The sequence below is a fragment of the Pygocentrus nattereri genome, chromosome 9 (genome assembly GCF_015220715.1).
Source record: "Pygocentrus nattereri isolate fPygNat1 chromosome 9, fPygNat1.pri, whole genome shotgun sequence".
In the NCBI taxonomy this organism is placed as follows: Eukaryota; Metazoa; Chordata; class Actinopteri; order Characiformes; family Serrasalmidae; genus Pygocentrus; species Pygocentrus nattereri.
Genome location: NC_051219.1, coordinates 34,860,890 through 34,879,371, shown reverse-complemented (window position 1 = coordinate 34,879,371; position 18,482 = coordinate 34,860,890). Strand labels below are relative to the sequence as shown.

General features: G+C 38.1%; 1 protein-coding gene across 1 annotated transcript in view; it reads right to left on the bottom strand.

The window, feature by feature from the left end:
- The window catches only part of spen (spen family transcriptional repressor), a 37,820-nt gene extending 19,338 nt beyond the window's left edge, over nt 1-18,482 (bottom strand). The window contains exons 1-3 of the mRNA XM_017708925.2: nt 18,180-18,482; nt 11,939-12,259; nt 5,963-6,583 (exon numbers count right to left, since the gene is read on the bottom strand). Of these exons, the coding sequence (XP_017564414.2) occupies nt 5,963-6,583; nt 11,939-12,259; nt 18,180-18,262 (1,025 nt within the window). The 5' untranslated portion in view covers nt 18,263-18,482. The remainder of the gene's footprint in view (nt 1-5,962; nt 6,584-11,938; nt 12,260-18,179) is intronic.

Here is an 18,482-nt window from a genome sequence, read left to right as displayed (position 1 = left end):
ATACATTAAACTGGCTCAAGAGCTTCCCTATAAAAATAAGCACTAAATCCTCTGTAATTTGCCTCATGTTTACAAAAGATGTTCTATGCATAAACATCAACATTTGCAGCAAGCTTAGTTCATGCAGTGTTAAATATGCTCTCAATCTCACAGATATGATGATTATCACTAATCAATTACTGATAGCATCTCAGAGATATTTTAGGAAATCTGTAATCTAATCCCAAAAGAAATTTTATTCTGCAATTGTTCATGCCTTTCAGATGAGAAGATATCAGGCATGATGAATATGTTCTATGGCTTCCTTAGAAATGTACCTAGAGTTTATTTATCAGAGAACTACAGCACTTCTAAGGGAAATCTTAACATCAGTTACAATGAAATCATTATAATGGGACAGCAGGGAGGATCATATCTTGAAATAATTTTAAATTTTGTATCGGCTAACTAATTCATAAGATCGAGTCCTAAATGGATTTTTGAGGAGTAACAATCGGCAACACCAAATATACGAATCTAGTCATATTAAAAAGAAGTAAACAAAGGCCACATTAAACAATAGAATAATTAGTCTTACAGTGCTTTCCCAGTACAGTAAAGAACTCTGAACAGAAAGCATAGACAACACCATCATGTGTATTGTAGAGATTTCTTTTCCAACACTGATATTGAAACCTCAAGCTTCAGCTGATACTGATTCTATTTTTCCAAAGCTTCAAAATTATTTCTTTTTAATTGTTACACTTCATTTAAGATACACATCTAAAAGTGGGCTGTCTTACTCAAATGACTCAAACACTCTACGACCCCACAGGAAGAAATAAACGGCTAACATCACATCACTTAGTGTGAGTTTGTGCTGCATCAGTTTAGCGTCTTAACAGGATTTGATTAGATTTATCCTCTTCTTTTCATTCAACATCCTATCCAAGCATTTTCTGCTATTATCAGCCCAATGTTGGATCAGTGCTTTCTCCAAATAATGCTGCAGTATAATGTATTATCAAGAGGGACGGTAGCATGAAAAATGTAAAATGTATGTGACATAAATGCATTAATGTCACTTTCGTGTGGCCTCCTCCTGCTTTATTTTCAAAATGAAAATAATCAAAACGTTTAGTTTAGTCAAACCATCTTTCTATTAATTTCTAAAACAGAGAGGAGCTGGTTAGCATTAGTTTGTCTAGCACAATAAAAGCTCTGATCACTACAGAACATGTTTGACTCTGGCCAACTAAAGCAACGATGCAAGTTAAGATAATAATGATTCAACTCTGAGACAGAGAGGTCAAGCAAGTGGTTATTTTAGCAAGCACGCTACAGACCCAAACAATGCCACCCACATCATTGTGCAGGTTCAATTTTGACTAATTGATATTCTGCTGAAACAAGTGAAGTTAACACAACTAATGTCTGAGAAAACCAAAGTTGAGCGACTGGTGTTGGAGTGGCAGAAAGGATTTTAAACCTGGTCTGTGTTGTCAGGGTCTGTTAACAAGAGCTCAGTTAGCAGGCCAAACCAAAGGTTTTGTTAGGGCGAAGGCCGAATGCTGACGCTGAGCTATCAATCTTAGTTCATCTGAGGCTTTTCCAGACACTTTTTTCCCCTCTTTCTATCATTGACCTCCCACACCACCCTGTACAATATAAGCGGGTGGAACATGTTTATTTGGTGGTCTTGGTGAGGAACAGAAATTTGACACGCATATTTCTGAAATATGATAACAATTATTAAATTCCAGCATCAATTTTAAATTCTGTGGTATACTTTTTGTTAATATACTGCCCAACCATAGTGCCATCTAAAGTGTATAGCAGTCTTGTTGGTCTATGGAAATATGGAAATGACAAGTGATGGCTGGCTAGAGCCACTGACCACAGTTCATCAGTGACAAAAGGAAGTTAAATAAAACATTGAGATGTTACTCCTGCTGAGGAGCAAAATCCACAGAATAATTAGGGTGCATGTTCCCATGCTTCTGTCAAAGGCCACACAGACAGAAACAGGTTTCCTGCCAAATGTTTAAGCCATCAGATGGGGAGGTGTGGTTCCATGGATATATGTAACTTGCTCAGGTAAACGTTTTTGACACTTCATGCAAGCAGAACCACATACAACTGAGAATTTTAGTCCATGGCAAAATGTTTTTCTCAGCAGATCCAATCAACAAAAAGCTAAGTGATGGAGGTTTCTACATTGAAAGTAATCACATGGGTAAAGGGGAAATATCACAGATTTTTCAACATTTCTACATAATTCATTGGTTAAGATGCAAACAAAGTCATTCAGAGTGGTTTGATGTGAAAAAGAATCTAGAGAAACTTACACACTTGTTCATGGTGGTAAGAACCAGACACCTGAAGTGTTTAAAACCTCTAAAAGCTTCTTATAGAAAGTTATTACACAAAATGGTTAGCAACATGCAGCCTGTTGCCTGAGATATGGTTTGTGCCTAAAACATATTTTTAACTCCATTCACAGTGGACAGGCACATGCAGGGTGTTATAAGGCAAAACAGTCCCTAAAGAAAACCTTTTTTTTTTCTTCAGATTTTCCATTCTTTACCATTATCAACATTACGTTTGAAAAAATAAAAGACAAAGGTAGGTTTCACTGGTCGTTTTAGTAAGATAAAACAGTCCACAAAATAATTTACACTATATTGGCAAAAGTATTTGCTTGTCTACCTTCACACCCATATGAACTTGAGTGACATCCCATTCTTAATCCATAGGGTTTAATATGATGTCGGCCCACCCTTTGCAACTATAACAGCTTCAACTCTTCTGGGAAGGCTTTGCACAAGGTTTAGGAGTGTGTTTATGGGAATTTTTGATCTTTCTTCCAGAAGCGCATTCGTAAGGTCAGACACTGATGTTGGACGAGAAGGCCTGCCTCGCAGTCTCCGCTCTAATTCATCCCAAAGGTGTTCTATCAGATTGAGGACAGGCCAGTCAAGTTCCTCCACACCAAAGTCGCTCATCCATGTCTTTATGGACCTTGCTTTGTGCACTGGTGCGCAGTCATGGAAGAACAGGAAGGGGCCGTCCCAAGACTGTTCCCACAAAGTTGGGAGCATGAAATTGTCCAAAATCTCTTGGTCTGCTGAAGCATTAAGAGTTCCTTTCCCTGTAACAAAGGGGCCGAACTCAACTCCTGAGAAAGAACCCCACACCATAATCCCTCCCCTCCACCAAACTTTACACCTGGCACAATGCAGTCAGACAAGTACTGTTCTCCTGGCAACCGCCTAACCCAGAGTCATCCATCAGATTGCCAGATGGAGAAGTGTGATTTGTCACTTCAGAGAACACGTGTCCACTGCTCTAGAGTCCAGTGGCGGCACTTTACACCACTGCATTCGATGCTTTGCATTGTGCTTGGCGTTTTAAGGCTTGAATGCAGCTGCTCAGCCATGGAAACCCTTTCCATAAAGCTCTCTACGCTGTTCTTGAGCTTATCTGAAGGCCACACGAAGTTTGGAGGTCTGTAGCAATTGACTCTGCAGAAAGTTGGCGACCTCTGCGCACTATGCACCTCAGCATCCGCTGACCCTGCTCTGTAATTTTATGTGGCCTACCACTTCATGACTGAGTTGCTGTCATTCCCAATCACTTCCACTTTGTTATAAGACCACTGGCAGTTGACTGTGGAATATTTAGTAGCAAGGAAATTTCACGACTGGACTTATTGCACAGATGGCATCCTATCACGGTACCACACTGGAGAGTGACCCATTCTTTCACAAATGTTTGTAGAAGCATTCTGCATGTCTAGGTGCTTGGTTTTATACACCTGTGGCCATGGAAGTGATTGGAACATCTGAATACAATGAATTAGATGGGTGAATGAATACACTTGGCAATATAGTGTATTTTTCCAGATTTTACCACTGTTTTACCATTGTCAATATTACATATACAAACTCATAAGACAATTGTAGGTTCACTGGTTGTTTCAGATAATAAAAAATGGCTGTATTTGAACTATACACATTGCAACCACTGGTAACTACCACCACCACAAAGAAATCATTGGTGTCTCTACAAAGTCTCACATTGTACCACTCTGAATGATTTCATTTATGTTGGAAATTTGAAAACATTTCCCCTTTAATCTCATGAATATAGACACCATCATGAACTGATCTCACACAAACATTTCCTGGTTTATCAAAACAGATTCCACCCCATCCTATTGTAGAGTGATGCAGCCATCTAGACTGCATCACTCAGTAGAACTCCAGTAAATTCCAAATGATCTATTTGTTAATGCAGTGTTTGTTAAACATGCTGACAAACTTAACATTTTAAGCTGAAAGACAGTCATGGTGTTCTATGACAGAAGTAATGTAGCCAAAGTTTAAAGATGAGGGACATAGCAAGCGTAAATAACCAAGCGCAACCAAGATGATCTGTAAAGGTTATCAGTAGCTAAACAACATGTACTGATTAATTTGGTTTGTTTCTGCTGTTGGTATCTTAGCCTGTCAATCAACCACTGCTGCAAGTTTCACAAAAGTAGTGACAGACAACAGAGTAAAAAGTACGCTACTTAATATTTAATACTTTTTCACAGAATCATCTTGATCTACTGTAAACATTAAATGTCAGTAAAACAGTAAAAAAAACAGATACTACCTCTCTTGCATTTTTGCAGCAATGTCTAAATGTCTTTCCTGAGACTATGTCCAAGTAACCTTCATCAAAATGCAATGACTGTGGCCATCCAGTATGAGATGCTAAGCATCTCTAAGTTCTTATACGCTTTACTGCTGCATGTGCATCCAGGGAACGCTGTTGCGGGTGTTCGAACAAAAGTAGACACAAACGGATGTTTTTGCCTGCTCAGTTAGCTTCTGTTCATCATGATCTTTCTCTTGGTAAGTTTTTCCGACTTTAGCAGAGAGAGGAAGACCACTGGGGAACATGTGGGCAGGACAACCCACATCAGCCTTATGATTGTCATCCTGCTTATGTATGCACTAACCATGATTAAGACTGCTCATTTCAAACTGAGAGAGGAGAATGATGGCAAAATACATTAACTAAGTTATTCACAGGACATACTTTGTACATGCCTACTGTGCCCACAAGAGCAAGATTAACCTACTTAGAAAGAAAACAGATTTAGGTTCCCTGGGGTTTTAGTTAGTATATACTTATAAGAAAAACTATAAGAGCAGAAAGAAGCACAAAACTGTAAACTCTTCACTCATTTATGGCCAAATTTGATTAAAAAAAAAAAAAAAGAATTAGAATTAAGCAAATGAGCAGTCCAAACGCTGCATTCCATACGGTATCAACAGTTATCCTAAATTTAAAAATACATTTAAAAGGATGGTTACTACAGGAATAAACAATGCATAATCTTTCAAAGGTTTTAAAAATTTTGGAATATATTGAAAATTAAAAAAAAGAAAAAATAGAGAATTTAAAAAAACATAATGTATACATCCATATGCAAAAGATTGGGTGAGCACATATTCTCTACAGAGAACACACTTCCGCGCATTGTTATGCACAATTAGTGTTTTTTGATAAATTTGGTATATTAAAAAAAAAAAAATTACATGTGGCCTGGGTAAAACGCTTTACATTTTCAATATGCTAATAATATGTCAAATAAATAGAAATTGTACACTAAAATATTTAGAAAAATTGCATACTTTTTTTGTTTATTTTATGCATTTATTTTTAATCATGTAGATGATGTGTTCATTTATTTTTACTCAGAAAATGTAATTTAGTGGTTGGCGTTCAGAGACCTGTAGGAGGAATTTAATTACCTGCAGAAGAAATGCAAACTGCCAATCAAGCATTGCTGCTTCATCAGTGAAAATATTTAATTCATTTATTTCTTTCATTACTTCTTAATTGTAATTATGACAGCCCTAAAATATAACCATAAACCAAGGTTAATCAGACACACATCACATTTTCTGTGTGACCTGCCACTGACCTGCCGCTGCTGCTGCTGGTGGTGCTGCTGACTGAGTCTGAGCTTGAAGAGCGGCTGCGGGAGCCAGAGCCGCTGGGGGAATGTGGGGGTCTTGCTGCCTGGCTTGCTAGCCTCTGTGGAGAAATGTTGTGTGACTGCGAGGAGTGTGGAGAACGACTACGACTGTGGCGGTAAGTCCTGTCTCCACGTCTGCCTCTCTCCTCGCGGTACAGATCCCGGTGCACCACGCTGGCCAGTGTAAAGGCTTCACGAGCACGGGCCTCATATCGAGTCTCTGTAGTCTCAAAGCGACTGGGGCTCCGACTCCGGGATCCGTAAAAGCTAACCGCACCTGATGTGGATCCTCCACTTCCTACTCCAGCAGTGCTTCCACTGCTGCCCCCAGCAGCACTGCTGCTAGATCCTGTCCCTCCAACCCCTCCAGTGACCCCTAAAGAAGCTCCTCCAGCACTCGCACTAGAAGAGCTAGTGCTTCCACCACCTCCGCTGAGCGCCCGGTCACGTGGGTCACGGTAATAGTCTGTGTCATAGTGACGCTGGCGTTCAAAACTACTGCTGCTGCCACGTTCATGGTGTCCATAGGCACTGTGATCGTAAGAGCGTTCCCGACTTTCTGAAGCCCTAGGAGACATGGAGAAGGATGGAGGATGGAAGGGGAACATGGAGAGAATGAAAGGAGAGTTATTTTGCTATGTGTGCCTCTTTGAGTGTCAGGTGGCATGCGTTTTTGACATGAATAAATCTAAATATACGCTGCAAGTTTTAAATGACAAGGTTTTATTGGAACTATAACACTCTGGGCTCACAAAGATGAGTAACTGAAAGACAGTATGAAAAAATAACTTATTACAGTTTTTTCTTTATTTACAGCCAAATTCCAAAAAAGTGAGACATCAGGCTATGCATAACTACAGTCATGCATGCTGCGGTGGGTCACATTCCAAGTTACACCAAACCATGTCACTGTAATATTTTAGAATTCAATGTAGGTGTACTGTTTACAACCATGTGAACTAAATGCATCCATGCCACTATATATATATATATATATATATATATATATATATATATATATATATACACAACAGTAGCACCACTGACGTCATTAGCATGAGCTCATTAGTGATGCTTCACACATAATATAAAACTAAAATAATTTCTACATTTGTGCATATATTAATATGGGTAATATTATGCTATTTCAAAAATATAATTACTTGATCAGATTGTTTATGATTTAGGCTTTTCTATGACTAAGTCTTCCTCCAAGTAAGCTGAACTGGGGTGTATCAGATCAACATAAAAATGTATATACATGAGAAAAGAGTCCAAAGTTTACTGCTCCTGAATGTCTGTTAAAAATGTTTTGACAGTTTAAGTCATAAACATGTTGGCAAATGTATTGTGGCTTTGTTTCAACATTGGCTTGAGGAGACTAGGATTGTGTATTAAAGGAAATAACAATTAGCTCTGCTAGGCAATTTCATGTGTAATCGTCAGTTCTGCAAGCAAGAATTAAACAGATCTATAACAGAGCCAAGCACATGGCGCATGGCTGAATTGAAGATTTTGCTGCAAGTAGATACTGGAGAAGATTTGAGAACTGTAGAACAGAACGAATCGGTGGAAAATGGTGTGAATATTTTTTAACCGAAAAATGGTTCTGAGAGAAAAACAAAAAACATTAATATTGCCAACAATGACTGAAAACTAAAAGGGAACTGATATTGTAGTAAGAACTGGTTACTACTCACTGTTATTCATTATCGAATTATAGTAATAATCTTATTTTTGGATGGCACATTCCTGGCATTATAAAGGAATATTATTGGCTATAAGCTCTAGATGCACAACATTATAATGGTTTACTTGTGCTGGTTTTATATAACCTAAAACCAGATCAGACTGAGAAACTGTTTAACTCATCAACATCCCAGGCTTATTACAAATGAAGACTTATAATTCAGTAACTACAATTCAGGACAAACTGGCTGAGCTATTCTTAGGTTATAGAAGTGTGTGATGAAATTTTGTGCCCGCCAGTGGGCCCTGACCATGTAAAGGGTTAATCTCTGAACTATCTTATAACAATGTACTTGTAAAGGTAATGTTGCAAACGCTGTATTTTAGTGCGGTAGTTGTTCTAGAGCTTTATGATAATATGACCTTTTTTACATTGCCATTATTTATTGGATATTTAGAATATATCCAGTAATTTAGAGGGAGAGGTACATAGCACTCTCATCCTGTATAATGAAGTAGTAAAGGTCATTTAATATCACAACCAAAGTTGTAGTAATTCCATTTTCATCACATTATTGATGTAGAAGTCATTAAGAGTGGTTTAATCTGAAATGGTTGCAGAGAAACTGATATTAGTGATGACATGAACAAGGGATTGCAATGTCTACAGTGCAAATATAGGCATTTTATTTACCATACAAAATGATCACTGAACCTACATGTCTTCTGAGTGTTATATAATGTTTACAATAATATGTTAACAACAAATCTAAAAAAATCTTTGGGTATTATCTTTGCCTCACAATGTCATGTACATCTCTGCTATGAATTTCACTTAAAGTCTCAGGCATCAGGCAACACATTCATGAACATTTCATGTAATAATTTTCTGTAAGATAAATGCTTCAGATGTCTGGTTACTATCACCACTACAGTAAGCAATTCGACCTCTGTTTCTCGAACAGATCATTTCACATTTCACCACTCTGAATGACTTTGCTTACATCTTAGTCAGTCAATCACAGATATTTGGAACAACTGGTGTAACTCTCCTGTATACTGTCTGCAGTAAGGTTTCTATATAATTTCTATATATTTCTAAATGCATATTATTTGTTTTGTTTTGGGTATCTAGAAAAATATATTACGTTTATAAAGTTTCCACTGCATCCAGTTTCAGGACACTTTACCCCTGTGAACTGTAGTGATGCACAATGATTTCAGAATCATACTGGTATCTACCGATATGTACACTGGACAAATATTTAGATGTGACTAATATTTCAAACCAGTATTTGATGATGGATTTACTGAACTCCAGAAGAGCATAACACTTAGGCAACACTGGGCTACTAATAAATGTTATTATTATGCATCTCCTATCAACTGCATTTAAACTGATTTACTTTTGAAAAATCTTGAAAAACAAATTAATCTCCGTAATTTTATTTTTCAGAAAATGCTAGACTTAATGCATCCGATGATTATTACATCTCAAATGTTTGTAAACATTCAAATTTCAATATTTTAGCAGCCTAATACCAAGTTAACAGGAATAACTTTTAAAAAACAGCCCTTGTTTGGCACTCTACTAAGCAATACAGGCTGTGCTTTAGACTCTTTGCGGCAAGCATAACAGCTTTTAGTTAAACATGCATGCAGAAAACATGCTTTCAATTATGTTGCAGTCTGAAACACAGGCAACCTGACATATTAAGATGTGAATTTTAGAAAAGAAAACCAATCCTAATTTTGAACTTTTACATGCTACGTGTCATTTGCTTTGCTTAACATTCATAAGCATTGTTTCTGTACACAAAGGTGTACATGTGTGAAGTGAACTGTTCAGTTTGAATAAAGATTTATAACACCTATAAACAGTAAATGCCTAAAATCATATTGTAAACTGAATCTTAAAGTTGCTTGCCTCAAACATTTAATTGATTTGGACATGACATTTGACCTCACTGTGTAACTTGTCTGTGAGCAGCCCTTGGAGAACAAAGTTCACTCTTGTAATTAAAAAAAAGAAAGAAAAAAAAAAAGCACAAACTCACAAACATAGGTGACACATTGCACCAATTAACACTCCACAGCTCATTTGCCCTCTTCTCTGTTCATATACATATGTCTAATGTGTAATAACTATATTCAAGCTAACTATTTAACAAGCTGAACATCTGGACATTAACTTCTTATTCTTGGTATACATGTATCTGAAGATTTGCAAAGGGGAGAGCAGAAAGGCAAAGAGCCAGGGAGTGTGACAGAGTGAGAGTAAGGAAAGGGACAGCAAAGTGAGTTGCCATTAGCTATCAAAACAGCCTGTTTTAACAGCTATAATCGTTAGTGGGAGATGAAAAGAAAGACAGGGGGATCAAACTAGGGGTTAGAGAACGGCTAATATACACAGGGCAGAACATACCAACCTTTTCAGACAGCGGTAACCCGACCTACAATTCCAAATACAATTTAGGGAGACAGAACTTTGTGAGCAAAAAAAAAGGTTAAAAATGTAGAATGTTTTTAAAAATGGTAGGAAAAAAAACTGAAGGAGTAATCCAATTCTTGGGGCTGGCTTAGTAGCGGATCCAGATATACTCCAAAAATATAGTCACAGTTAGGAAAGACATATGGAGGCAAAAAAGAATGAGGTATATGTCCACATTAAGTCCAGTGAAAGTCCAAAAAAATGAATAAATCCACTTTGGCTCTGGAAAAAAATACTGACATTGGTGAAAATTCTGATTCTTCACCTCTGTTGGCTGAAACTAAGGCTGAATCTTTGGTATTTCAACAAAAAATGCTCTTTTTGAACTCCAGGAGATCAAATTTCTTTTTCTTTAAGATGTCAAAGTCCAAAAAATAGTAATAGTAAAACACACCTAGGTCCTTAATTTCTCACTCCAGTAAGTAAATCCAAAAGCTGGAAACAAAGGTCCACTTTGCAGAAATCCTCTGAGAGCCAGCATAGCAAAAGTGTCTCAAAAAGTGTAATAATCCAAGTCCATTTCTGAAAAGATGGCAGTTGGATTCACTAATCCCATGGTAATTTCCCACTAGTAGCTTGCATATATGTAAATATAATCCACTACCAGAAGGACCAGTCCACTGGGTGATGCAGGAAAGCATCCTTGTTTTGTTAGACTTCTGTTCCTGTGAGCATTGTATCCAAAGTCATGTGTCGCTCTAGATCCAGAATGAGATTGGTAATCCAGTGAAATGTCTGATATCCGACGTGAAAACTGTTATCTTCAGCCCCAGTGCAGAACCACACCTTCATCTTCAAATCTGATCCAAAAATGCTTTATTCTCCATCTTCTGTTGACTGGGCTGTACTCTCCTTTAAATCCAATACTCCTTCATTATTTGAAGATTATCAGCAAAAAATAACAAAGCAGAAATAAAATGAAAATGGTCTAAAAATAAATAATGAGGAAATAAAGAGGTTTGCTCACTGTTTCTGTCAGTTTCTGCCATGATGATCAATGGCAGAAGTCTCCCAAGTAATTAATGGCAGAAATCTAATACCACACACGATTCCAAAGGAAAAAAAAAAAAACAAAAAAACAATACCTCTGCAGCGATAGAATATCCTTGTGCTTGTCAGCATTAATCCATTGTGAATAACCATCCAGTGAATACCATCCAGAGAGTCCAGAGAAAAGGAAATCGCTTACCCATTTTTTTCTTTTTTTTTCCCCTTTAATCCAATTACCAATTAACATGTCATAACTGAACACCACAATAATCGTGATATAGTAAAAAAAAACAAAAATAGTAAGACATTAATCCACCATGGGCAGTACTGTACTCCAGATCAGGGCAATCCCAGGTAAGAGCAAGACAAAGTGGACTCTCCCCTCGCTTCCAGAAATCCCGGGATATTACGATATCCGAAACATGCCCTTGATTCTCTTCACTGTGATATCCAACTGAGAGGCTTATGACTCGGAGAGAATCCTTTTTGAGAGGTACACTAAACACCACATACTTAGTATGCATTTGTAAGCATGTTTAACATGCTTAAAGGGCTACAAGCTGCCTACAAATGTCTATGAGCATTAAAGCTCTACAGTCAGTAGTGATTGCTACATGTATTCTTTCCAGAATATTAATTTAATTTCTGGGCCCTGTCTTTTAATTAATATTAATGTGAAAAAATGCTTGGAAGGGAGAGATGAGTTATAAGAAACAAATGGTCCCCTAGCCTTCAGAGAAATGTCCACTTACCCGTCTAGTCTGCGTTCATAGCGTCCCTCTCTGCTGTGGAGCGATGCAGGGGTCCCATACACTGGGGCCCCCGCCCCCCTTGTGAACCCCGAAACGTCCCGCCCGCGAGTGGCTATGGACAGGCTATCGTCCAGACCTCGAGCAGCCGTCGGGATAGTCCCTGGCTCATTGTAATCGGTCCGCAGATCCCTGTCCCCCATCTTGTTGATAGAATTGTGAGCCTTCTGAGCACTCTTAATGTCCACAAAGTCCACAAAGGCTGCGACTCCACCCTCTGATCCACGCTTTGGAAGGACCTTAACGCTCTCCACACGTCCATATCTATTAAAAGAAAAGAAAAGGCATAAGCATATATGTATTTCACTGAACCTGGCACTGCTCTGTCGCACCAAAATGTCATGATTTCTATTACAGATTTCTTATACAGTTTATAGCAAAATTTCCCTTTCATCCATGTTTCCAAGTGATACCAGAGAATTAAAAGTCTGTCAATAAAAAGCTCACATGAGCTATAGATTAAGGATGAATAATGTGAGAAACCCCTGGGTTTAGGGTTTTGATATTTTATGAGAACACACACAAAATTGTTTCTCTCTCTTTTTTTAAGCACTTTAAATATTACACAATGGCCTAAAATACTGGCCGCTGTTACTGAGCACTAAAATGTTCATTTGTTAATTATTTATCAGAACCATAAATTAAAAGTTTATTTCAAAATTGCTGCACGTCTGTTTGAATTGGATTGAAAAGAATAACAACTGAAAATAAAACAGTTATTATTTCTCTAATAAAGGTGTTATTAATCATAATATCAGTGGGCTTATTGGTAAACAAAGATTTCCAATTTTTCATTTATATTTTCAAGGTGATGTCCAATGACTTAAAGAGGGCAGCAGCTCACCAATTGCCTATTGAGCATACTTTTCATATGGTGGCAACTTAGCGCTTGGTGAAAAGTACCTCCCTTAGTTTATAAGAACAATGCCAGATACGTTCTTTTTAGAGCATTTCACATTTTCAGGCCACATTTAAGCTGATTAACTGATCACTAGTTGATTAACTGATATATACAAATGGTTGACTGTTCATATAAAATGGTCTGTCTTTCAATTGAGGGGGTGTTTGTCCTGTGAAACTGCTAGATGTTTGGTAGATAAGGTGCTTAATGTAATGTGCACACAGTATGTTTATTGTTTAGGTCATCATGATTAGGACTTCTGGTTAAAGCCTCTTCCTGACATGCAAAACTGACCGACACAGTGAGTTCTGAGAAACATTGTAGTTGTCAATCAGGTCCTGGTTACAAATTTATTTTAAAAATAAGTTACCAATATAATATTTTTAAAACCTTAAAAATCTTTTTGAATTACAAATTTCAAAGATGCTCCTGAAATAACTGGGTAGAGCTATGTGTGTGTTCAGCGATCTTCACTGACATTTTAGAAAATACTGCCTGCTTTTCATGTTTCCACACACACTGCATCCTCATGAAATAATACAATAGCCCAACGTAAAAAAGAACTTCTATTTTCAATGATACTCTTCCACTGTGACAAATCAGGGCTAGTAAGAAAAAATGACCAATCTGGAAACTGGGCAACGCTAAGACATCATAGATGTCCCTGCTTCTGCAATCAGTTTGCAGTGAAAATGTAAAGTTGCTCTTTTGGACTTCAAGAGTCAAAAAAAGAATGACTCACATCACTCTGATCTTTCTCTGTGCATGCTGACACAAAATGTCACAGGGAAAAAAACAAAAAAGGCCAAAAATTGTGTAATTAATTCTATTTTACCTCTTCATTTTCATACTAACAGTACTGTTCTTGACTACCTAATTTCTAAAGATGTACAGGGAAGTGAAAGAGGATGAACAGGTGTGTGTAATGTAGGGCTGCACAATGTACTATTTGTTCAGTTTTATCATAATATTGGCCAGTGCAAAAGAAAAAAACAAATGCACTGCCCTAGAGCTGCACGATTTTTACATAAAATGATGCATGATGACGATTTGACAAGCAATCATTATTCCTAAACCATTGTGTCTGACTGGATGTAATGCCAGCACAGACCTTTATTTGGATGTGTAATCAGAAAACAAACAAACCTTTCCTTTGGGAAAGCAGCAAAATACAACATTTCAAAACCACCATTCACTGTGATGTAAAATCAAAAGAAAAGAAATACAAAAACAGCTACATTTATCAGAACGGCAAGCAAAAAAAAACAAGAAACAATCAGCGTTACCTCAACAGTTTTTTCTATGAAGGCTACAAAAAGAAATAAATATATATTTATTTTAATTTAGACAAACAAGAACAAAAACATTTTTATTTGATTTTTTTTTTGTTCAGTTATTAACTGTTTGTTGTGACAGTAGCCATTACTACCACACACTAAAATCGCAACACTGGGTCTGAGAACAATCCTACTGTTTGATGCATTTTACCAGGTTTGTAGTTCAGGATGGAGAACTTTTTGAGGTGTGCACATGTGTTTTGCAACTGGCCATTTATTTATGACGTAAATAATGGGAAGCAGGTAAGTGCTCTCGCGCTGTATTTGAATCCTGCTACTGTACCTCTACCAAACCGTTGCAGCACATTTATGCCTGACATATGCTACATAGCCGTTGCCTCCTAGTTTTGATGTAGACTTTTGTTTGATTCAAGTTATTTAAGCAACAGATAACTGAATTAAAATGGGGGAAATAGCCTTGATTTTTTTTGCCTGTGATAAGAGCAAATAATGTAGTTTATATTGCACGTTTGACTAATGTTCATTTATCCCATACAGTGTGAGCAAAGGCTAATTCAAATCAGCCAACCTGGCTGTAAATAAATGGGGTATCCCCCCATAAAAATTAATGATCTGTGCATCCCTTAGTGATAATAATAGTAGTCCTTTTAGCACATCTATGACAGTGTCATTTTAGGATCAAGCTACTCTCTGTTCAGTTTGTTTATGTTCACATTTTCATACTTGCCTAACTTCATGCATCACACAGCTGTAAGCTGCAGCTGCCTGCAGGCATTTAAAGTTTGACAGAACAGCAAACAAACAGGGGAAAGCTGTCTCAGGAAGGAGAGACAGTGACTGATAGTAGTATGATATGCAGACACATAGGATAGTTGATGCTACACACTGATCATCAGCCTAAAAGCCACAAAACAGGAAGCTGGACGATGTGCTGCAAGCATATGGTTTTTCAAACTGTCTCACATACAGTTATAGAACTAAACAAACTCTTTTCAAGATTTGAGCTAAAATAATGCTCTATAAATGCCGATGTTTATGACCGAAGAGCTTGTCATAAACCAAGGTCTGTGTTTGTGGAAAATTAAGAGAAAAAAAGAAAGAAAAAAAAACATTTTGAACGTCTCAGAGTGAGATCGAGGAACCAGCAGACCTTCAAACCGAGATTCATCTATTTGCATAAGGTTATCCCTTTCGCTTCCGGGACCTAACCAGTGATATTTATACCATGCTGACACTATATATACACCACAAGGCCAAAAGGTTGAAACACACACACACACACACATCTTTCTAAGCCGCTTCTCCTTCTGGGTCGTGGGGGGAGCTTGAGCCTATCTCAGCTGTCAGGTTGAAAACGCCTGCTCACTTAATGTTTCTTCTAAAATTAAGGGTATTAATAAGGAATCTGCCCCCTTTTGCTGCAATAACAGCCTCTACTTTTCTGAGAAGGCTTTACAATAAATGTTGGAACATTGCTGGGAGGATCTGATTGCATTCAGTCATAAGAGCATCACTGAGATCAGGTACTAATGTTGGATAAATAGTTCTGGATCACAAACGCCACACCAACTCACGCCAAAGGTATTGGATGGAGCTTCATCATTCCAGAGAAGGCAAGCCCACTGCTCCGTAGCCCAATGCTGGGGGCTTTATACGTCTCTAGCTGACACTTAGCATTGTGACCTTAGACTCACACAGAGCTTCTCCAGGAATCCCATTCTATTCACAATGCCTTCTTCTGGAGATTACACAAGCTGTGTGTACACAATTGAATGGTTGTGTCAGCAATGGGGGCACCTTAAAGTAGCTGATATGACTAATCAGAGGAGATGTCTAAATACTTTTGTACATACAGTGTATGGAGAGAGCCCTTCACTTATGAATGTGGAGAAGAGTTGCAACGTTTTAAATGAAACGCCTTGCTATCACATCAATGCTCAAATGAATCTCTTATATAAGAACGCCTGGTTGCACAGTGGGGTGAAAATGACAGGTATACTCTACTATCTGTAGGCTCTGGATGCATATATTTAATCAATAATACTCTGAACCCAATGTGTGGCTTACATTTGCTTGCTTATATTAGACAATACCCAGTCTCCAGCTGTTTTTACTTGATAATTTCTCACGTTACATGAAGCTAGGGGAATAAACTAGAAGATGAGTATATGGCAAGGCCAGGTAGCGCAGCATTATTCTCTGAAAGCCAGAAAGTCATTCAGAGATACCAGTTTACCTACATTTGTTTTCTGAGATTTCTAAGTAATAATAATAATAATGGTTAAACGGTAGCGCATCTAACACATAAGCTTTCTCTGGGTACTATTTTGTCTTACAACACGCTGCACATCCACAATGAACGGATAATAAATAAGCATTTTAGACCAAAACTTGTTCTTAAAAACATCGTAAAATAAAGTCTCAGACTCAGGCAACTAATTCGTAATCTTTTTATGTTACTAAATGCTTCAGATATCTGACTCCATTCACCACCACTGTGAACAATTCTGACTCTGTCATTTTTTCTAGAATGGAGGATTTCACATCAAACCACTCTGAATGACTTTGTTTACATCATAATGACTTAATTATGCATAAACTTTGAAAAACCAGTAGAATTCCCAGTTTAAATGCATGTGCAGGACATTGCTGCACCAGAATGTCTGTGACTGTGCACAAACACAACATTATGTTCCCAAACATCAGCAGAGATCAATGTTGCGTGATTACTGAATTGTTTTGTTTCTTCTTGTGGGATCATTGTGCCACATTATTATGTTCATGCAGTTGTCTGAAAGTGACTGAGACTGTGGAGCAAGACATTTAAGTCAATCTGGACTATATTAATCTTAATTTGCCACATCTGCCTTTCTGAAAACTACTAATGCTCAAGAGGTACTGAGCAATCTCAACACTGGTAGAGGTGCAGTCACCTTAAAACCTTAAGTAAGCATAAAACCATTACAGCCTGTAAGCATAAAGCCTAAGAAGACGGGGTGCACCATACATTCTTGGGAATCTAAAAGATTCTGTCAAGATGATACACAGTATTTTAACATGTAACGTTAGCAGCATATCATGAACCTGTTCTTCATAAATGACCACTAAGACACAGTTTGGCTACACTTGTGCTGGGCTTGTGTTCGACTGAACGCGGTGCTCAGTTAGATGAACTGTAAGGTTAAATCTAGTAGCCCTACAGTTTACAGCCACGACATTGCTGCAACTAGACTAGCTATCCAGCTAGCTATCTCTTCACTATTAGGCAGATTAACCCGTATCATTTCCACAGTTTCTGTTTAGCAGACTAGCAAGCCTTAAAACCGTTTTCAACAACATCGTAGTGACCCCGTTATGACTAGCTAACCCACGTAAACTGTCTCCATGCTGCCACAACTGAAGCATGAGAGCTAGCTAACGTTAGCTAAGCATGCCTGTTGTTAGTGCTGCATTAGGCATTGCTGACTTGCCCGACTTGACATATTAAATTTGACATATGGGAGGCACAAAAACACGTTAAACGGGCTACGCGGGCCAGCTACATTCTTGTTATCACGCGCTTCTGTCGTTAAAGAAATAAAGGTGCTTGTTAGCTTGGCGGCTAAACTGAAAATGTTTTTAGCCAGTGTTACTGGGTTCTGACCAGGCTGGCTGGCTAGTCATACTCAGACATGGCGATTTTGCTAGCAGCGCTGCTGACATTTTTCACTGCCTGAAAACGTGTTTATTTCAGTCATGAGCCGAGCATGCTAATTAGCTTGCTAGCAGACGGTTTCTCAAAAGCTAACCGCAGCCAGCCAGCAAGAATGAGCTTCATAAGATGGACCTAATGTAGCAGTTAGTATACGGAGTTGCATAACAGATTTCTGTCGTTGAAGCGCTGTGAAGCTGTTTTTTTTAGTATAAACGTTACCCTACGGCTGAAGCACACATAGCCAGTACGGTCTCAGATTTGCAGAAATAAGTGCAAAAAAATATAACTCACCGTTTGAAGTGCTCGATAATTTTTTCTTCTCGTACATTTTCAGGTAAATTCCCCACCCATAAGTGTCTGGTTTCCCGGACCATACTGCGCGTTTGTGTCTCCCAATCATACAGATAATTTTATTAGGATAAATCCGACCCGACTGTGTGTGTGTGTGTGTGTGTATGCGTGAGGGAGAGTTGCTAAAGAAGAAGATGTGTTGAAAGCTGACCACTGAGCCTTCCCTGCGACTCGACACCACCACTACTACTGGAGCAGCTTGCTCTCGGAAACTGGGAGATCCTGTGCATGCACTGCTGTCGA